The sequence below is a fragment of the Glandiceps talaboti genome, chromosome 4 (genome assembly GCF_964340395.1).
Source record: "Glandiceps talaboti chromosome 4, keGlaTala1.1, whole genome shotgun sequence".
Classification (NCBI taxonomy): Eukaryota; Metazoa; Hemichordata; class Enteropneusta; family Spengelidae; genus Glandiceps; species Glandiceps talaboti.
In genome coordinates, this window is record NC_135552.1 from 27,735,677 (window position 1) to 27,758,830 (window position 23,154).

The 23,154-nt window shown below is 37.8% G+C and overlaps 2 protein-coding genes across 2 annotated transcripts; one reads left to right on the forward strand and one right to left on the reverse strand.

Moving 5' to 3' along the window:
* Window positions 1–103: 103 nt before the first annotated feature.
* On the forward strand, window positions 104–10,925 carry LOC144434708 (prostaglandin E synthase 3-like). The gene is made up of 6 exons (XM_078123225.1): window positions 104–147; window positions 3,639–3,831; window positions 6,072–6,170; window positions 6,829–6,912; window positions 7,881–7,980; window positions 8,471–10,925. The coding sequence occupies exons 1-6, from the start codon at window positions 134–136 to the stop codon at window positions 8,488–8,490; spliced, it is 510 nt and encodes a 169-aa protein (XP_077979351.1). The 5' UTR covers window positions 104–133; the 3' UTR covers window positions 8,491–10,925.
* A 3,353-nt stretch (window positions 10,926–14,278) lies between these two features.
* Window positions 14,279–23,154, reverse strand: LOC144434720 (actin-2-like). Its single transcript, XM_078123235.1, has 5 exons — window positions 23,042–23,154; window positions 22,572–22,720; window positions 19,854–20,093; window positions 19,109–19,547; window positions 14,279–15,008 (listed from the first exon to the last, which is right to left on the reverse strand). Exons 2-5 carry the CDS (start codon window positions 22,695–22,697, stop codon window positions 14,683–14,685), a joined length of 1,131 nt encoding a protein of 376 aa, XP_077979361.1. The 5' UTR covers window positions 22,698–22,720; window positions 23,042–23,154; the 3' UTR covers window positions 14,279–14,682.

Genomic DNA, 23,154 nt, shown 5'->3' on the forward strand with positions numbered 1-23,154 from the left:
AACTATATTACAAACAATATTTTGTTTCCATTATTTTTATTTTCAAATAGCATTTCTGCGTGTAATCTCGTTAGAACCTCTCGTTTGTAACGAGATTTCATGACCTCCATTTCACGTGGGAAACTGGGGAGTCATGGCGGGTGAAGGGTAAGTGTATTCTGCCTTGCACGGTACCAACGAGAACATTGAATATGATATTCACATTATGATGTATTCTAAACAAGGAACAGTGGCATCTTTTCACTGAAATATATCGGGAGAAGCTATTTTTGTGCGCATTGTATCGCTCGTTGTTGGACACGATGACTTGTTTCGTACCGTATCGCTGTACAGTACACTCGTGTACATGTGACATGACCCGAATAACTCACTATGCACCACACTTTCACTTTACGATGTATTGCCGGTGAAAAGGAGCTTACTAACTCCTCATACAGTCTCCAATGATTTTACAGTATCTCGTCATCCCAGTGTTGGACATATCCTCATGGTTTTCACATTACTCTGGTTTACAGCAATGCACCGATGCCGATCATCCATTTTTCTTTGCCTAGATGCTAGAACTTTCTGGAACTGTATTTGGAAAGCTTTGTCATGGTTAACATAGTAGTCTTTACATTCACCGGTAGTGTTTTTAAGATTTGTATATTTGATTTGGTTAATGACATTTATGCTATTTTCCAGATTTATTCAGTCTTTCCCTTTCTAAAAATTAAATTCTATTGAGAGTTGACCTTTGTTTTCTGAATTCCTGGAATTTTCTCACATGATCACAGCAATATTGCAAGAAGTATAGACTTTACAGGGACATCTGTAGTGAAAATTGCAATTCGATATATGTCATAGCTAGTGGTGTAATGTCACAAGAAAAAATTCAATTGAAATTTTATTTTAAAGGTGATTCAAAATGCTCACATTCACTATCGCTAATTTGCTAGACTACATGTTTGTGAAATGCATTCTGGTTTTAAAACTTTTCAAAAGCGTCTGCAAACACCTTAAAATGACCCTTTTTCAGTCACTTCCCTTCGGATTTACTTCGAGAGTTTTCGGGTATTTCCGGTCCCACCTAGACCACGGGATTTTATGACGTCATAGAGAGACATGGTTAGCACGTAGCCTATGACGAGCGTAGTCAACAGGTGAATAAAACTCAACAGCATTGTGAAAAAATACATTGCTGGTGGTTGTAATAGACATCAGTAAACAAAAACTACACTCTACATGTCTTATTAACCAACATTTACCGATATTTACTCACACTTTCTCACTAATTGGCAGTGTCTGTGGGTATAAATGCTAAAATATTATCTCCCCATATTATGGCAAAATAAATCAAAACGGCTAGACTACAGTGTAGATATACATAAACACTTGTAATGTCGCTCGCGTGTTTCAATTTATTTATCTGATTTTTTTATTATTTGCCGAGGAGAAGCATTACAATATCTTCGACAGGCATGGCGTCGACAGCATATTATAGCCCACTATACTCGACTATACTCACTGATGTCGCTTTTTGAACGGCGCATTTAGCAACAAAGTAAACATATTTATCTTGAATAAATATACTAGCTATTAGATTGCCATATTATCGGCAATAAAATTGTAAAGAATTGAGGAAATTTCGCGAGTTTAGTGTTGTCATTTACATGACTTTAGCAACTCGTCTGGAAGAAAACTTGTATGGTTTCCCTTGTTGCGATATCACTTAATTTAATGCAACAAGCGGCCTATTTAATATTCATTAGAAGAATTCTGTAACGAATCATGGTATTCGAAGTATACAGTTTAGGAAACCAACAAATCAAATATCGCGATGTGTTCATGATATTAAATATGATTGGACAATATTGACGTCGGCAATCAAGGTCGTGACCCCAGCACATGGTCATGAAAGAAAGCCTGCAACTAGATACTTGGCTAGCCATGCCGGTCCAGTTTCTCAGGGTTTGTTTTGAAGTTAGAGACGTTATTTCTGTACGACTTGAAGAATTTTACAATATATCTGATTGATAAATATGGATTACATCAACACGTGGATAAATTTAACCCGACACGAATGTGCGCTGTGCTCTCCCGATTCCATACGTACATTGTACATACACTACTTCAGCTTTGATCGGCGGAACTATCCTAGTATAAGCTTACTGCCGCGGCCGCGGTGAGTGCACAAAACTTGACAACACTACCCCTCTACCGATATATAATAATCACCTGTATACCGTGATAAAAACAAGCAATAATTCGAGTCCCCAACAAGTCGATGAGACCTACTTCTGTTCTGTCCGATCCGAATGCGAGTTTCTTAGGTTTTATATGGGTTTCAGACTCGGACGAGAGTATTACGCCCTAGACAATAATAGATGTAAACTTGTGTTCACAAGCCAAACATGTGACAATACAAGACCACAACGAAAACTGTGAAAAATTTACAGGTCAGTCTCATTTTATATATGGACAAAAAAATTAGGTCGGTCACAGTTCCATTTACATGATGCAATGACTCGGAGCGTACTTCCATATGCTGGGAGCAAATCGAATCAATTAGTGTATTATTGGACCAACAATTATATTGTGGCACATGTCCCGATACGCCTTCTTGAAGTTTCCCATTGGTATTCTAATAGCTAGTATATTTATTCGAGATGAAATATGTTTACTTTGTTGTTAAATGCAATGTTCAAAAGGCGACGCGAGTACGATTGGGCTAAAATATGCCGTCCTTGGCCCGGGGATGCCGTCAAACGTCACGACGGTATCGTAATGCTTCTTGTCGGCAAATAATAAAAAATCAGATAAATAAAAGTCAATGAATGTGAAACACGCGACATTACAAGTGTTTATATATATCTAGTCTAGCCGTTTTGATTTATTTTGCCATAATATGGGGGGATAATATTTTAGCATTTATACCCACAGACACTGCCAATTAGTGAGAAAGTGTGAGTAAATATCGGTAAATGTTGGTTAATAAGACATGTAGAGTGTAGTTTTTGTTTACTGATGTCTATTACAACCACCAGCAATGTATTTTTTCACAATGCTGTTGAGTTTTATTCACCTGTTGACTACGCTCGTCATAGGCTACGTGCTAACCATGTCTCTCTATGACGTCATAAAATCCCGTGGTCTAGGTGGGACCGGAAATACCCGAAAACTCTCGAAGTAAATCCGAAGGGAAGTGACTGAAAAAAGGTCATTTTAAGGTGTTTGCAGACGCTTTTGAAAAGTTTTAAAACCAGAATGCATTTCACAAACATGTAGTCTAGCAAATTAGCGATAGTGAATGTGAGCATTTTGAATCACCTTTAAGATTTGCGAAAATGAGCTTCCACACTTGCACACCCCATACCCACAGTACTGCTCAAAATTACAGTTGAAAATTTGACTCTGCAAGATAAGAATTCTACTTTCAGTTTACCACTCAATTTTCTCAGCAATGGTTTTGCATATTTGTTTTCCAATTCTCAAACCTGAAGTCCATGCTGTCTTGGTATATATTACATGTGCTTTCACAGTCTATCTGATGAAGGGGAAACCTAATATTGTTGTACGCAAAAAATAAAATAAAATTATCTACAAAAGGACAATCCTAAATATGTTGTACATAACAAAATAATGTGCTTTTGTTTTAGAATTGTTACGATACACGCCCCAATCCTGTGGGCTCAGCGAGCGGACGTCCTCTTTCTCACCATTGAAGTTGAGGACATGAAAAAACCTGATATTAAATTGGATGAGTCCAAACTGAGTATCAAAGGCAAAGGAGGTCACGAGGGAAAAGAATATGTAGTGGATTTAGAATTTCTCAACGCTGTCAATGTCAAGGTTGGTATTATTAAATGTACTTGCTTGTTAAATGGTTGCTTATTTAATTATTAAGATATGTGTGAATCTATTTGCAGAGTTTTTACTAAGATCAGGGAATGCCAGTACTATACAGGAAAGAAAAATGTGATAACGCTGACATAGATTCCCCATTCATTTTACTGATGGGGGAACCTCAGTAAAATGACTTGGGAACTTGGGTAAATTTTAGTTACTTACAAACCTAATCAAAAACACAGTTTACAAATGTAGTTATCATTTTACTTTGATGTGGGTATGCAATAGACTGAAAGATCAGCCATTGTGGGCACTCTTCTCATCCCTTCAGCCATTGTGGGCACTCTTCGCATCCCTTCAGCCATTGTGGGCACTCTCCTTATCCCTTCAGCCATTGTGGGCACTCTCCTTATCCCTTCAGCCATTGTGGGCACTCTTCTCATCCCTTCAGCCACTGTGGGCACTCTTCGCATCCCTTCAGCCATTGTGGGCACTCTTCTCTTCCCTTCAGCCATTGTGGGCACTCTTCTCATCCCTTCAGCCATTGTGGGCACTCTCCTTATCCCTTCAGCCATTGTGGGCACTCTTCTCATCCCTTCAGCCATTGTGGGCACTCTCCTTATCCCTTCAGCCATTGTTGGCACTCTTCTCATCCCGTCAGCCATTGTGGGCACTCTCCTTATCCCTTCAGCCATTGTGGGCACTCTTCTCATCACTTCAGCCATTGTGGGCACGCTTCTCATCCCTTCAGCCATTGTGGGCACTCTTCTCATCCCTTCAGCCATTGTGGGCACTCTCCTTATCCCTTCAGCCATTGTTGGCACTCTTCTCATCCCGTCAGCCATTGTGGGCACTCTCCTTATCCCTTCAGCCATTGTGGGCACTCTTCTCATCACTTCAGCCATTGTGGGCACGCTTCTCATCCCTTCAGCCATTGTGGGCACTCTTCTCATCCCTTCAGCCATTGTGGGCACTCTTCTCATCACTTCAGCCATTGTGGGCACGCTTCTCATCCCTTCAGCCATTGTGGGCACTCTTCTCATCCCTTCAGCCATTGTGGGCACTCTTCTCATCCCTTCAGCCATTGTGGGCACGCTTCTCTTCCCTTCAGCCATTGTGGGCACTCTCCTTATCCCTTCAGCCATTGTGGGCACTCTTCTCATCCCTTCAGCCATTGTGGGCACTCTCCTTATCCCTTCAGCCATTGTGAGCACTCTTCTCATCCCTTCAGCCATTGTGGGCACTCTCCTTATCCCTTCAGCCATTGTGGGCACTCTCCTTATCCCTTCAGCCATTGTGGGCACTCTCCTTATCCCTTCAGCCATTGTGGGCACTCTCCTTATACCTTCAGCCATTGTGGGCACTCTCCTTATCCCTTCAGCCATTGTGGGCACTCTCCTTATACTTTCAGCCATTGTGGGTACTCTCCTTATACCTTCAGCCATTGTGGACACTCTCCTTATCCCTTCAGCCATTGTGGACACTCTCCTTATACCTTCAGCCATTGTGGGCACTCTCCTTATACCTTCAACCATTGTGGGCACTCTTCTCATCCCTTCAGCCATTGTGGGCACTCTCCTTATACCTTCAACCATTGTGGGCACTCTCCTTATACCTTCAACCATTGTGGGCACTCTTCTTATACCTTCAGCCATTGTGAGCACTCTTCTCATCCCTTCAGCCATTGTGGGCACTCTCCTTATCCCTTCAGCCATTGTGGGCACTCTTCTCATCCCTTCAGCCATTGTGGGCACTCTTCTTATCCCTTCAGCCATTGTGGGCACTCTCCTTATACCTTCAGCCATTGTGGGTACTCTTCTCATCCCTTTCCACAAGGGGGAAGGGATATAAAGATGCTATCAGTTATACATTGTACAGTCTAGGCATGCATTGAAAGCATTCATTTAATATGTATTTGTATCACTTGTCTCCTTGGCACTTTGTTTAATTATGAACTGAAAGCGTACGAAAATGTCCAATTTTTGGCAGATAAGGTGTAATGTAACAAGTAAAATCACCCATGTTGTGTAATGCAGATTTGCATCTGTACATGCCTACTTGAGTTTTTACAGTTTAATTTGTAGCGTTAGATTTGAGTGCAAACCTGGGACGATAACCTCAAAAACAAAAGCTAATGCAGCTACAACCAACCCCTCTTTGCTCTATCTCAGGTATATGTCAGGGTGGTTTCATGTCCTTGAAAATGTGAATATATGAAATTGTTCATTCTCTGTTTCTTACAGGACTCTAAATATCAAGTTCTGGCCAGACATATAGAATTCTTTATAAAGAAAAAAGAACCTGGTCCCTATTGGGATAGACTAACAAAAGAAAAACTTAAGGTAAGTTCTGGTTTGCTTTCAATATTCAGGACAAGATGATATACTAGTTATCTTCAAGAATTTATTATTTATCTTTGTTGATGAATTTAACAAGATGGAGGATTCATGAAAACAAAATTATTATGAAATTTGTATGATATACATATGTCTCAACAGTTGTGATGTAATGCCTTCAACAACTTAAATGTTTTACTTTCCTCTCATTTTGAGTTGGCAATGATATCTGTACTTCACCTTATACATGTAGAGATGAGTTATTGAATTTTGGGGGTAAGGAAAACTAGGGGAAGAGCCATGAAATAAGTTCAGAAAGATAGAATTGTAAATTCTGTCACTTGTATTATGATGTCATCAAATAAAACTTAAAACAGTCTGTTTAAAAAAGCTAAAAAGAGGCTACCTTTGGTGTCGGAAGGCATTGGACCCAACATTTCTTTTATTATTTCAGAAGAACCAGGAACAATCTTTCATATTGGCAAACTTTAAAGAGATATTAAGAACTCTGATATTCAGTGAAATTGATCCTTGAGGCACTAAAAGAATTGATAAAACTTTCTATTTTTACCTCTGTTGATTTCTGGCAGTGTCACTGGTTAAAAACAGATTTTGTGAAGAATTGATAAAACTTTCTATTTTTTCCTCTGTTGATTTCTGGCAGTGTCACTGGTTAAAAACAGATTTTCATAAATGGAAAGATGAGGATGATTCAGAAGATGAAGGTGGTGATAGAAGTCTTGAAGATGTAAGTATCTTGTTAGTCTTAGGCATAAAACAACAACAAAACTCCCAAAATGACAGGTTTACTGGCAAAGTGCATTCCTGTATTTATTCACATTCCCTTGAGTTCCCATTGATTGAATTTCCGTAAAATTTTACAGAAAATATGGGTTGGAAGTTTTCATGTGAAGTTCGTACAAAGTAGTGTGCAGTCTTAAACTGTTAGTCTGTTTAAGTAAGACTGACTCCTGTGTACAAGTGTAGCAGGTATATTCAAGTATTATATTGATACCTGTCATGTTATCTCAGTATTATGGAAATCCCCATGGCAACCCTTGTATTAACTATATTATTATTACCTATGTACCAGAAATTACTTGCACTGGTGGTATTTTCACTGCAGTGCAATACATATGTACCAGAAATTACTTGCACTGGTGGTATTTTCACTGCAGTGCAATACATATGTACCAGAGATTACTTGCACTGGTGTGCACACCACATACTAGTGGTATTTTCACTGCAGTGCAATACCAACCTATTTATGCATTCCTGCATGCAAATGAGGATGTGATCATTCATTCATTCATTACACACGAAATTGCGTGATTGCACTGTATGATTTTTCTGAAATTTGCCATTTCAGATAAACATGTAATAGTAACAGAACCTCATGCCACGGTGACTTTCCGTGTGGGTACTTACAGGTATTTGCACTCGAGCTTGCAACTTGCTACGCTTCTGAAAGTACAGGTGCAGAGAACACTACAAGCACTCGTGCAAGTACACCACGCTTACACTCTCATGTCATGAGGTTGTGTCATATTGATTGAACAATCATTCTTATATTAGAAGTCTTGAGCCAAATACACAGTAACTTGTGATTAATTTTATATAGAAGTACATATTTTGTTAACATAGGGAGAACTACATGTACATCCACATTGTTAACATAGGAAGAATTACATGTACATCTACTTTGTCCTGTTTCAGATGATGTCACAGATGGGAGGTGGTTTTGATGCAGAAAATATGCCAGACATGGATGATATTGCACCAGATGATAATAATGAACCAGACAGTGATGATGAAGGTACATGCTAAACAACACTTAACAATTTTAACCATTCTCATCCATTTTTATGAAACTAATTTTCTCAATAAATTCAATTGCTTACACTTTTGCTGAATATGACTAACTTTTAAAATCAATCTATATACACATTACTATGTTTCTCCATAAATTCAACCACTTATCAATCTATATTTATGTAGCTTCTTACTGACCAGGGTTTCAATCCCACATTCTTCCATTAGTACTTTATTATCAGTAGAGCCATTATGTTAACATAGGACTATTCTTTCGTTGTACATAAAACACAAAATAAGGTTTAATAGAAATTTCTATTTAAAAACAAATTCGCTAAAAAGTTTAAATGTGAATTAGGAATAGGGGATTTTGATGTTTTTTGGTGTTAACCATCTTGTTTCTTCATTATTGATAGTAGAACATAGCACAAAGATGACTTCCCTAATCTCTTGGATTCCTCCTGATGTTTTAACAATCTTTCTTTCTATTTCAGAACTGCCCGATTTAGAATAGTCCACAGTGTATATATATACACACAGTGTTTTTTGTAAGTTTTACCTGTGCGTTACTGGTACCCAACGATCCCATTTTTTTCTGGGCATATCATTCTGACTTTGTCATTTCTAACAATCCTGTGATTTAATGTTGTAGTTTTATTTCTATTTTTATTTCCCTACCGTTTGTAAAGTAGTGTAAAAAGCCTTTCGTACTCTTTAGTACAAGTATGCAGAGTTCCTCCTCTTTTTTTTTCAGAAAAGATAATCTCACATTTTTAATGATAATGATTCCTATGTAAATAACTGAAACTGATTCTATTTGGTATTATAATTTATAACCTCAATATGCAATTCAGTAATTGTTATTCTAATGAGCCATGGAGACAATATCAATTTTTTTTTAAAATCCTTTCCGTAGTTGTTGTTTTTTTATGTTCGGGATAATAAGTCTAATCATGATTCAAGTAGTGGATGTTGTAGTGGAGTGAAAAAAATCCAAACTTTCTAGTCTAGTAGTAGTATTACTGAATTACATATGTCATTACTTCACTTTCTGCCATACACTTCCTTGCACATCAAACATTAAAGAATCCATAACGAATAGAATTAATTAGAGGAATAGTAGCAGAAGACCCGCACTGAATTTGTAAAGATGGTTCTGATTGGCTGTTTCCAAAGAACAGATGACCAACAACCAATCAGTGTTAACCAAAGAGTAGAAGTCACCATCCAAGACACATCTCTCCTATTGAAAAAGCTAGAATCAACTGAAATGTATTGATATTAGCTATTCATAAGCATTCATTAGTATGCAAAAAGGGTTGGGGATCTGTTTGTCCTGTTATGTAAATGAGGGCATTAACTTTCATTCCATTGATGTTGTGGTCTGATAATGATCACTTTCTTGAGTACAGTTTAGAAGAGTAAAATGAAGAGAAATTCCCTGGAGTTAGTTTTCAGCTAGTGTGCGTATTTGTAACTCTTCAAACCCAGTGCCATCAGCTCTCTGATTTTATTACCTCCTACCTTGACTACAACCAGGCAACTATCTTCTTTTTTTTACTAAATTTCAGTATAAAATTTGTTGAATATTTCAAAACATCTCATACTTTAAGGATTTGTGTCCAAACTTTACCAGATTGTCTCAATGAGGTATCATGTTTAAACAAAAAATCCTGTCACATTCAGTGTTGAAATATAATTGACAAAAATTAAAATGTGTAATTCAGTTTGATTTTGTTGTTTTGCTCCAGTACTAGAAATGTGAAAGTGTCTGTGCTTCAAATAGAGCTTGATAGCTGTGTAAGTGATGTGTGGAAGACGTTAGAATTATAAAGCCATATAATCCTGCAACATTCAGGATTATCTCAAATTATTATGACTTGTACACATTTCTATTCATACTCCTGTATAACTAAAAATATGGTGTGCTTGTAATTTAGAACCAAACATATGGTGTTTAACATTTGGACATTATTAAAAGATGCCCTTGGGTGTGGAAGATGCAGTGAATGTAACGTGTTGGTTGTGTTCAACTTCAGAAAGTGTATGGGTTGTTTGGGATAAGATAATACAGCAAACTTTAACAACCAAAAGTGATAGTGTAGAGGAATGAAAACCAGCATATGCAATGTGATATTGATCAAATGGAACAAGATGTCCATACAGTTTTAGTAGAATTCAAAACGGGATCCAATAATTCCACTTTTCCTTCGTACATAGAGTAGGCAAGATAACTGGTAGTAGATAGGTAGGAATGTGAAACTTGTCTGATCAAAAGTATTTTTGTGTGAAGAGATGTCAAAATAAGATGTACTATTCTAAAATATTGGATAATGGACATCTTGGCTCCATGACAACCCTCCTTGCTGTTGACCAACAGATATCACCATTTTGTTTCCAAGTTCTCTGAACTTTCCTAATGACTAAACCCGTGTCACGTATTATACCATAGATAAAGCTAATATTTCAAGCAAGGGTTCATTGTCAATGTTTATATGGCAGTATTTCAAATAATACACCTATGTAATCATTGACAATTAGCCCTAGCTCAAAACTTGTGTGTGAACAATTATTTCTGAAACTGCTTCACTGACTTAACACTTCAAGTATTTGGTTGTACAGTACTAGCAAGACGTGATGTTTTTGGATTGTAATGTCGAGATGAACTCTTTCAATCCTTAAAACCATCAGAAACTTTAAACTCTTAATCTGCAGGATTACCAGATTCATTGCTTTTTAGTCCAAGCATGTTTAGAATTTGCAGCAGATTTTTACAAATATTCATATTTCACATTTGCATTCAACTCTGCCCAACCACCATAGTTTATGTGAAAACAAAAAGTTGTCATGGCAACAGACTGCAGCAACTATACATGTAGTTAGTTTATCAAGTAAGGAAACTTGTAAGAATTCATAAATTAAGTATAATTCTTTGTAACATGTTGACAATTCCAGTAAAAACTTATTAAAAAATTCATCTGTGCATGTGTACGTACCTGTATGTATGTGATTGTGTATGTACCTACCTGTATGTATGCGATAGTGTGTATATATAGTGTGTATATGTACCTACCTGTATGTATGCAATAGTGTGTATATGTACCTACCTGTATGTATGTGATTGTGTATGTATGTACCTACCTGTATGTATGCGATAGTGTGTATATGTACCTACCTGTATGTATGCGATAGTGTGTATATGTACCTACCTGTATGTATGTGATAGTGTGTATATGTACCTACCTGTATGTATGCGATAGTGTGTATGTACCTACCTGTATGTATGCAATAGTGTGTATATGTACCTACCTGTATGTATGCGATAGTGTGTATATGTACCTACCTGTATGTATGTGATAGTGTGTATATGTACCTACCTGTATGTATGCGATAGTGTGTATATGTACCTACCTGTATGTATGCGATAGTGTGTATATGTACCTACCTGTATGTATGCGATAGTGTGTGTATGTACCAATCTGTATGTATGTGATAGTGTGTATATGTACCTACCTGTATGTATGTGATAGTGTGTATATGTACCAATCTGTATGTATGTGATAGTGTGTATATGTACCTACCTGTATGTATGTGATAGTGTGTATATGTACCAATCTGTATGTATGTGATAGTGTGTGTATGTACCTACCTGTATGTATGCGATAGTGTGTATATGTACCTACCTGTATGTATGTGATTGTGTATATGTATATGTACCAACCTGTATGTATGCGATAGTGTGTGTATGTACCTACCTGTATGTATGCAATAGTGTGTTTGTACCTACCTGTATGTATGTGATAGTGTGTATATGTACCTACCTGTATGTATGCAAGTGTGTTTGTACCTACCTGTATGTATGTGATAGTGTGTATATGTACCTACCTGTATGTATGCAATAGTGTGTATATGTACCTACCTGTATGTATGTGATAGTGTGTATATGTACCTACCTGTATGTATGCGATAGTGTGTATATGTACCTACCTGTATGTATGCGATAGTGTGTATATGTACCTACCTGTATGTATGTGATAGTGTATGTACCTACCTGTATGTATGCGATAGTGTGTATATGTACCTACCTGTATGTATGTGATAGTGTGTATATGTACCAATCTGTATGTATGTGATAGTGTGTGTATGTACCTACCTGTATGTATGCGATAGTGTGTATATGTACCTACCTGTATGTATGCGATAGTGTGTATATGTACCTACCTGTATGTATGTGATTGTGTATGTGTATATGTACCTACCTGTATGTATGTGATAGTGTATGTATGTACCTACCTGTATGTATGTGATAGTGTATGTGTATATGTACCTACCTGTATGTATGCGATTGTGTATGTACCTACCTGTATGTATGCAATAGTGTGTGTATGTACCTGCCTGTATGTATGCGAGTGTGTATGTGTATGTATGTATCTTTACGCATGTCACATATACATCTATATACATTAAACATATAATAAATGTGTTATACATGCTTATGGTATGTATTGATATATCATCATGTACAAATACATGTGTGTAACTGCACATTAGTACATTGTACATTTACATGTGTGGCTGTGAAATACACATGTATGCATGCATTTGATGGCATTTCCTCTAACATAGGAATTTCACCAAATTTTCCAAACTTACATGTGATACTGGAAGAATCCATTCAGACTATAATTTACATGATATATGTTGGTTGACCTACAGGACACCAGCTAAGTCTTAGCACACTTGAACTAAAGAGTCAATACGTCTATAGGCATGGCAGTGTCTGTGTCTGTCTGTCTGTCTGTCTCTCTGTGTCTGTTGTGTGTGTGGTATGTATGTGTGTGTGTGTGTGTGTGTATGTATGTGTGTGAGTGAGTGTGTAAAGACCATTACATTGGTAGGCATGATATGTGGTGACATATTCATAATATTGTACTTAGAGTGTCTTGTTTTGGAAATTATTCAAGGTGAAGTTATCAGATCATTCATATGCAAATTAGGTCACAATTCGCAGCTATGCTAATATTACTTCAATATTGTGTTAGAAAGGCGAACGCCCAGAAAAAAAACTCACGTAAAAGACGCAATAACGATGGAATAAAGGTAAATACAGGAAAACCAGCCTATCTAACATCAGATTTTAATCAGATTGATATTACTCCAATATTGTGTGGAGATATGTCTAGGCATGTCAATATGAAGGGTTGTTCAAAGCAAAGTGATCCCATCTTTTATTATAAATGCAAATTGAGTCTAAGATATGCGAGCTAAAACAGCATTATGCAATGGTCTTCTATTAAATGACTAGGTTTGTTGCCATGGTAATTGGTGGAGCTATTACTTTAAGTGCCGAGTTGGAGAATTGTGATTGGGGTTATGAGATATGTTCTACCGTTTGATGAAAATAGTTCCAGGGGTATTCATAGGAAATCAAATCAATGTAACATGATATTGGAATGCAAATTAGACTTCACATGTTGACTTTTAATTTTAAGTAAACTTTATTGAGAAGTTCCAGGAATTAAAAGTATGGTCATTGTTGAGGTATTATTCAAGATAATGTGCATTTTGGCCAAGAGCTAGATTTTAACTCATGCAGTGCTAGATGATTTAGATGCTCCTTTTCCGAACTGCTGTTTTTTACAAAGTTTTGGGCCATATCAGGCTCAATCGTGCTCCCAACATCTATTACTGGGACAGCTTTTGTCAAAATAAGCACCATTGGTGACTAACCAAAGTCTTCGAATTCACCTTTTCATTTGGATGAAATACCTATTTTCTGGCTGAAATGTACATTTATTGAATCCTAGTTTCTAGTTGAAATGTGAACTTTTGACACCTAGTTTTGGCAATATTTTTTAATCCTCTAAGGTACACACACACACTCTCCCCTCCCCACAGACAGTTACGAATTGCTATTCTTGATGTTATCAAAGAAGACGCAATATCTATTGCTAATGTATAATTAAGTAGTAGATTTTAAGTTGGAAATTATAATTTCAAGTTTTTTGCTGTAAATAAATTTTACTCTATCATAATACCTAAGTGAGAATGAACATGGTGCAAGACGCCCATACCAATTCGTGACAAGTTGCGTCCACCATTTCGACCACTATGAGATGCCATAAGCCAAAGACACCCACACATTTCATGGGCGTAGAAAGTGTGGCCGCATGTTGTCACGGATTCACACGCGGACTAAAACAACTATTTCATGTATACTTCATACTCGTCCACAAAGAACTGAGACATCCCACCACCTTTACGAGTCTGATATACATTGCTGTTTTAATTACAAATCAACAACAGATCAACACAATATCTTGAAAATGAAAGACTGGAGAATAAACATTAACACACATCATCTTGTGGAAGCCACAGCAAAATACTCATCAACTCACAAACTCACTACTGTCACTTTGAAATCTTCCGAATAAAAGGCTTGACGTTTTAACGAACAAACAAACAATACAAGTCATGCTCATTCTCTCACAAGAACACACTGGAAGGCTAAGATATTCAGCTGAAGAACCGCCATGCTTTAGTTTATATCGTTACCATGACAATATAACAACAGGGTTTTTTCACAAAATTGGCACTTCATTGGACCCATGTTAGTAATATTAAAATTTTGACTATTTGCGTCGAAACCTTTATGTGAAAAAGTCAAAACACGGCAAACCGACGGAGACACACTTGACGACAAAATTTAGAAGCACTTTCTGTGAACTATTCCCGGACCTGATTCGTCATATTCTTGTTTGCTGATCCACATTTGCTGAAACGTTGAAAGAGAAGCTAAAATAGAACCACCGATCCAGACAGAATATTTTCTTTCTGGTGGGGCAATAATCTTTATTTTCATGGTTGTTGGGGCTAGGGCTGTGATTTCTTTCTGCATTCTGTCAGCGATACCAGGATACATGGTACTGCCACCAGACAATACGACGTTGGCGTACAGGTCTTTGCGTATATCAATGTCGCACTTCATGATGCTGTTATAGGTAGTTTCATGTATACCAGCATTCTCCATACCTGTAGAGAGATATAGTAAAATACATAGTCAAAACCTGGTCAATGCATGGATATATAAGGGGAGACTAATACATCAATGGTCAATGCCAAGTTTATAACCAGTGGAAGTCGCACCGTGTATAGTTTCGAAGTCTTAGTATCAAATCTCGACAAAATAAGTGCATAACCTTCACTTTTATAATCGTCTACAAAGTAGTGAGTTTTTGTCCGACACCATTATACAGGTGTGCGCCTAACAGGCTGCCCCACACATTTTGAGCTCTCTCAAAAAGTCATAGTTTCTCAAAAACCGTCGTTTGTTCCTGAGCCATCTTAACCACATCAAGTTATGAACACTCACTGATCACATTGAGTGCATCATTTTGACGTTCTATCAAGTCTCAACTGACTTTTTCATCAGATTTATATTGGCTGTCCACTGACCTCAGGCTGGTATTTGTTTTTGGTGAATTTACTTTGGACAGAGTTGTTTCAACATCTATTCATCAGCTAAGTACTGGTATTTAACACCTCTTTGTCATCCAGAGCCAAATGTCTCACATTAGTATTCTGCTATTTGCATTCATATGCATCATCATGCAACTTTACCATCAACCCATCTTCTACAACCGGAATGAACTGATGCAAATGAACACTGATTCCATACCCAAATGCACTGCAGAAGTTTGGCACTCAATCAAAGCCTCAGGAATTCAGTCCAAGCCCTTCACTCACCGAGGAGTAAGGGCTGGCTCAAGAAAGTTAAAGTCATCAAAGTTCAACTACAATGCACTTATCAAAGTTCCACTTATGCATCAGAGGACCATTAATCGGAATAACACTCTTAAAGTTTGTAGCTGGAATGCTCAGTCTGCACGTAATAAAGCAAGTGAGATTTCTGATTATATCTTGGAAAACAAAATTGACATTCTTGCTATTACCGAGTCATGGTTGAAAGAAACTGGTGATGAAGCAGTCATTTGTGAATTAACACCAACCGGTTATTCTTTCAGACATTACCCTCGTATCAAATCAACAGGTGGTGGAATTGCTTTAATACACAAGTCAACTATCACAGTCAGTAACTGGAAACCTCTTTCTAATTTTAACTCATTTGAAGCTGTTGAAGTCAAACTCTGCAGTAAAGCTATAAATACCAAAATTGTGATTGTTTACCGACCGCCCCCAAATACTAAGAACAAACTAACTGTGGCTAATTTTATGACTGAATTCGGATCATTATTGGAAACAACTTCATCTTTCTCTGGCAACTTACTAGTATTGGGAGATTTCAATTTCCACTGGGAGAAAGTCACTGAGACTAAAACACGGAACTTTATGGACCTGATGGAGTCGTTTGACTTAAAACAACTTGTACGTGAATCAACCCATATCCGTGGACACATGTTAGATTTAGTTTTCACAAACGTTGCCTCCATTATCCACTCCACGTTGATTGATAAACTGTATCTCTCGGACCATTTTCCAGTACACATAAAGCTTTTGCTGCCAAAACCACCGTTTCTTCAAACCGAGAAAACATTTCGTCACATTAAAGACATTGAAATTGACAAGTTCAAAGCTGATCTTGCTTCATCAAATCTGTGCCATTCTACTACAGATGATGTACACACAGCTGTTTCTCTATACAATTCCAACTTAATCAACCTTTTGAACAAACACGCGCCTGTAAAGAAGCGACTCTTCACACAACGTCCTGACTACAAGTGGTACAACACTGATATACTATGTGCAAAAAAGCAACGCCGTTCGCTAGAAAAAAAATGGCGAAAAGAAAATCTAGAAATCAACAAACAGTTATTCCGTGATCAGTGCAAGAAAGTGAATTCACTAATCCGTCAAGCAAAACGTGCTTATTATACTGAGCTCATTGAATATAACAGTCACAATCAGAAAGCCCTTTTCAAGATCATATCAAGTCTGACAAAGGAAAAACCTCGGCTTCCCACATCTTCGACTCCAACTGCTCTCGCCGAAAGGTTCAGCCATTTCTTCATTGAAAAAATAACTCATATTCGCACAAACCTAGATTCCTGTGGATTGTCAACTAATTCAACTGTGCCTCAAGTTGCGGCAATGTCACCTGTGACACTGTCAACCTTTGAACCCACGACAACGGAAAAATTAAAGGAAATTATCATGTCATCACCATCAAAATCGTGCAGTCTCGATCCTATACCAACCATCCTTCTCAAAAGTGCCATCGACTCACTACTACCAGAAATCACAAATATAGTTAATGCTTCGCTACAAACCGGGACTGTCCCAGAGTTACTCAAATTTGCAGTTGTTACACCTCTTCTCAAGAAACCATCTCTGGACCATGAAGTGCTGAAAAACTATAGACCGGTTTCAAATCTACCTTTTCTCTCTAAAGTCATTGAAAAGGTAGTTGCAAAACAGGTTACCAACTTTCTCAACGCCAATTCTCTCTTAGAACCACTCCAATCTGCATACAAGAAATTCCACAGTACTGAAACAGCACTTGTCAAAGTTCACAATGATATCACTTTATCACTGGATTCTGGAAATGATGTCATCTTGGTCTTATTGGACTTATCTGCCGCTTTCGACACCATTGATCATAATATTCTCATCACACGTTTGACTGAACTTGGAATTCAAGGCACCGTTCTACACTGGTTTTCTTCATATCTATCTGGCAGATTCCAATCAGTTGTCATCGAAGGTCATCAATCATCTCCATGTCCACTCCGATTCGGTGTACCCCAAGGTTCTGTACTTGGGCCTCTACTGTTCACTCTCTATATAGCACCCCTTGGACAACTTATTCGACATCATCAGTTAAATTTTCATCAATATGCAGATGATAATGAACTCTACCTGGCATTTACAAGAAGAGAGACAGCCATCGCTACGTCCAAGATCGAGGACTGCCTGTTGGATATCAAGAAGTGGATGAATACCAACAAGTTAAAATTAAATGATGATAAGACAGAAATCCTGCACATAAGATCTCGATTCAGTCGTTCCCAAAATCACATTCAGTCATTAAGCGTTGGGGACAGTACCATACATCCAGTGGATTATGCTCGCAATATTGGGTTTTGGTTCGACAGCACCCATGAATTTAAACAACACATCATCCGACTCTGTAAGTGCATTTATTTCGATATTCGCCGCATTGGATTCATTCGTAAATACCTTTCCCAGCAGACCTGTTTAAAACTTGTCAACGCTACTCTTTCCTCAAAGCTTGATTACGCTAATGCCCTATTATTTGGACTACCGTCATCCAGCATTAATCTATTACAGAGAGCTCAAAACTCTGCTGCGCGGCTAATTGCACAAGTGAAGAAACATGAACACATTTCTCCGATTCTGATGAAATTCCACTGGCTCCCTGTAATATATAGAATCAAATTCAAGATTTTACTTCTTACCTACAAAGCTTTGAACGGCACCGCACCTGACTACCTCACTACACTCATCGAACTTAATAAACCAACCAGATCTCTCCGCTCAAGTGACAAAGTTTCTCTCAAAACTCCACGAACAAGACTCAGATTCTATGGTGATCGTTCTTTCTCATATGCCGCTGCTACCTTGTGGAATGATCTTCCAAGTCATATTCGATCAGCATCAAGTACTGAAATTTTCAAATCTAGGCTAAAGACCTACTTTTTTGAGAGAGCATATTTAAGTGACACTTTGTAAAGCGCCAGTGAACATTTTAAATGGATACCAGGCGCTATATAAATCTGTTATCATATCATATCATATCATACCACCCCCACCCCCCGAAAAAAAATAAAGACGAAGACCTTGAGTTTCTGCCACACTTAATATACATGTATCTGGTGCTATACGTTGCATGCATTGTCGGTGATGTATCGAGTAACAAAAACAATATTTAATATTTCGTAAACTTGTAGAACCCAAGGTCCGAGAAGAAACACTGAATCTTTGATTTTAAGCCAAGCTTTAGAAGTTAACGATGTTTCTTTTTTCCTGGCTTAGAATCCAGGCGATTGGCGGTTTTCAATTGTGATTTCCCCATCTATGATCTGTGATAGGGAAATAAGGAATTTTAACTCCCCATTCACATCAAGTTGATTCCATGCTTTTTTTTTCCTTACCCAGATAAGCTGGTTGGAACAATGACTCTGCACATCTGAACCTTTCGTTGCCAATGGTGATGACCTGACCGTCTGGCAACTCGTAGCTCTTTTCCAGGGAAGAACTTGATGCAGCAGTACCCATTTCTGCTTCGAAGTCTAATGCCACATAACACAACTTCTCTTTGATGTCACGAACGATTTCTCGTTCGGCAGTCGTAGTGAGAGAATATCCACGTTCCGTTAAAATCTTCATCAAGTAATCGGTCAAATCTCGACCAGCTAGATCGAGTCGTAGGATAGCATGGGGTAGTGCGTAACCTTCATAGATTGGTACGGTATGGGTAACACCATCTCCGCTATCTAAAACGATACCTGTGGTACGACCAGAGGCGTACAGGGAGAGGACAGCTTGAATGGCAACGTACATCGCTGGAGTATTGAACGTTTCAAACATAATCTGCGTGAATAAGAAAAAACGGTATAAACAGCTAATTATAATATGTATGAATAACAACATAAGCCTATCCCCATATATGGAACATTCCCGATTCAAACTTTCCAGAATGTATAAGGTGGGGACTATAGGGAGTGCACTACTTGAGTACAAGTTCGAGTAATTCCACAGTCACTACTTGAGTACAAGTTCGAGTAATTCCACATTCAGCAGAATGCATTATATTTCCCCATGGAGGAAGGAAGAGGTTGCTCGGCAACAGAGAGTGTAAAAGTTAGTCGTAATATACATATAGAGTACTAGTAATACCTGAGTCATCTTTTCTCTGTTTGCCTTAGGGTTAAGCGGTGCTTCTGTCAGAAGAACTGGATGTTCCTCTGGGGCAACTCGTAATTCGTTGTAGAAAGTATGATGCCAGATCTTCTCCATGTCATCCCAGTTGGTTACAATGCCGTGTTCGATGGGATATTTCAATGTCAGAATTCCCCTTTTACTCTGGGCTTCGTCTCCAACATAGCTGTCTTTCTGGCCCATGCCGACCATCACACCCTATAGCCCAGAGGAGTAAAATAAACAACATACTTTGAGCATAAATGAACATAAATTTTATAAATTTAAGTTACTGAGATATTCAAGATGATATGGTATTGATATATGTAAAATTTCAAAATAGATTAGATGCGTGCGTGCGTGCGGACCAAGTATACATTCATAATATGTAATACCGTGTATTACACAAGAAAGGTAGAGGAAAAGAGAAATTGTACATACTTATGTAAGCAAACATACATACATACATACATACATACATACATACATACATACATACATACATACATACATACATACATACATACATACATACAGACATACAGACATACAGACAGACAGACAGACAGACAGACAGACAGACAGACAGACAGACAGACACACACACACACAGACATACACTGACACAGACACACGCGCGCGCGCACACACACACACACACACACACACATTTTCTCCTATTTCCATTTCCACTTGACACTTTTTGAACAATTAGTATATACAAGTGGAAATGACACGGTTTGTTGTCAATATACGTATATTCACAAAATAAAGTAGCAAGTGGCGGAAATAGTCACAATACATGGATTGTACATCAAGGAAGAGGAAAGACATCTCATCGATCACGTGACACTCGTGGGTATAGAAGCAATTCCTGTCAATTAATGTTACTGAATACCAACTAAGTATTTACACATCTTAACAACGATTCCAACTCACTTCTCATTAATTCAAACATTTTTTTGAGGAAACAGCTTTGATTCACTTTCAATAAATTCTGCACTCGATTTATTTCATAAGTGAAAGCTTCCAATCCTTGGCGAGTAATTAACATGTTCCCTACATGCACAAGTTCACATATATACATTGTAAATAATGTGATGCATTTGTTTTCACTGCATTTATGTTTTTTCAAATCAGCTAAAATTACACGTGAATACTACGCCAAGTAAGGAAACAATCTGAAGAATTTTAATAACGAAATTGCAGGTCGTTCTCGCATGCGCACTGTGAGCAGAAGTCATTTCCCAGGCGACAGGTAATGATAGACTTCCCCGGGTTCATCCGAGGACACGGTTTCATTGATCAAAAGCTGTTATGGCCGGGAGGCTTATGAGTGGCGGTGCCATTAATTTTATGTACTTAATTACTTTTAAAGCTAATACGTGAGTCAATCTTGCATCATTTCAACGCGGTTTTTGGACGCGATGTAGAAAAACTGATCGTTCTTTTCACCTTTATACGTTCTTTCATTGTACGTTATTCACTTATCCCTCCGACAATCAATATTGTCAAAATTTAAATATTCTCTTTTTTCCCCGGAATATTTATAAATCTACCGGCGGTATGAAGTGATAGAAAAAAATGAAAATCTATATCGCCGAATATACCGACAAATGTTATCACTCGTAATTGAATTGTTTTTCTCGAAAATAACAGATGTTGTTAACTCTGTCTGTCGACCGGCAAAATAATTCAATTTAAAACACTGATGTCTGATCCAGTAGTCATCCTTTTAAAAAATATAAGCGTTCATTTTCCTCTCAAATTTGGAATTAATATTTTTGAAAACCATATTTTGTGCTCTGTTTCTCTACTTAGGTGATTGTTGTTATCAGACAGGTACGCGTCTAGGATCGTAAATCACAGTCGTTTCCTCACAAAAAATCATAAACATCTGTCGATGCATTTCGTCACTTTATAGCCGGCCATCGTCTGGTCACGTCATTATATGTTAAGTTATACTTAAATTTTGATGTGCATTCAATTACTTTTTGCCTGACCTAGAGTGTACTGTGACAATCAATCTCTTCACACTCCCAAATGAAATTAAGTATTTGTCTATATCATTCCTTTGACTGTACACATGTATAAGGTTATAAAATCGTCACAGTGAAATTGTCCTTATATAGAGAGAGACGTGAACAAGGGAGTAAGTTTAGTGAAATCTGACTAGAAGGTTATTCCCTGTGGATACGGAAATGTTCCTGATACAGAAAGGGGAGCAAAGTGAACTCCCCCATTAAGAGGGGATAATTGCTAATACATGTATAAATCCATGCGCTGTAATAAGGGTGTCTACACCACACGCTGCACTATTCGTAGTCGAGAAAGAACTGAACAAAGGCCGATAATGACGGACAGTTTGGAATATGTTTCACGGTTTAATATATTCTGTATATTGATGTGTGATAATGTCATTGAGAGGATTAATTCAAGAAAGAGCTTTTAATATTTCAGAATGAGTCATCGACTCCTTTGAATACCATTATGAATCTAAGTCGTCTGCTGTCTTTATGTACAAAGTATAAGTATATGATTCATCACGTAGACAGTCCGATCCGCGAATTGCAATATCGCGTTCAAATGAAGGGAATGTGAGACAAAAAATAACATAGATGATGTACGATAACGACAATAATTCTCAAAGGAACATGATTTTTAAGATCTCAAAGATATATATTTTGATGTCCCCACCTGATGCCTTGGTCTGCCGACGATGGATGGGAAAACCGCACGCGGAGCGTCATCCCCGGCAAAACCTGCCTTGCACATGCCCGATCCATTGTCAAGTACTAACGCAGAAATATCCTCATCGCACATGGTAGATTATTACACTTCACAACCTAGCAGGTCGGAAAATAGGTGTAAGGAAAGAATAAGAAAAGATGTTATTTATGGGGAGATAAAATTAACCATGGCATGAATTTACGTACATGATCAGGTTAAATATGAACATGTGAAAAGGCATTCATTCATTCACATTCTGTCTATGTACGTGTAAGAGACAGACAGAGGCGTTGCCCCCAGTTCCATGGCTATGCATTCTAACTCCACCCAGGTACATTGCATAAAATATTTCATTTGAAAGAAGATGGGTGTAAAAAATTGTTCCTAAATATTGAAAAAATTTGTCGAAAATTGAAAGAAAAATAAATGTTACGTACCTTACTTCGAAAGGCACAGAGGAATTCCTTCCTCAAACGGTGATCACTGATGGGAAAATCCTCAATGTGATACTGATGTAGGCCTATTAGTTTCCCTATCACGGAAGCGGACC

What these genes read in the sequence shown, in the direction of transcription:
- LOC144434720 (XM_078123235.1), bottom strand. Translation starts at nt 22,697, where the DNA reads ATGTGCGATGAGGATATTTCTGCGTTAGTACTTGACAATGGATCGGGC. An exon ending in TCGGCAGACCAAGGCATCAG is followed by an intron (nt 20,094 to 22,571) that starts GTGGGGACATCA and finishes TCTGGGCTATAG; the next exon opens with GGTGTGATGGTCGGCATGGG. An exon ending in ACAGAGAAAAGATGACTCAG is followed by an intron (nt 19,548 to 19,853) that starts GTATTACTAGTA and finishes TTATTCACGCAG; the next exon opens with ATTATGTTTGAAACGTTCAA.
- LOC144434708 (XM_078123225.1), top strand. An exon ending in TCAACGCTGTCAATGTCAAG is followed by an intron (nt 3,832 to 6,071) that starts GTTGGTATTATT and finishes TGTTTCTTACAG; the next exon opens with GACTCTAAATATCAAGTTCT. An exon ending in TAACAAAAGAAAAACTTAAG is followed by an intron (nt 6,171 to 6,828) that starts GTAAGTTCTGGT and finishes GATTTCTGGCAG; the next exon opens with TGTCACTGGTTAAAAACAGA.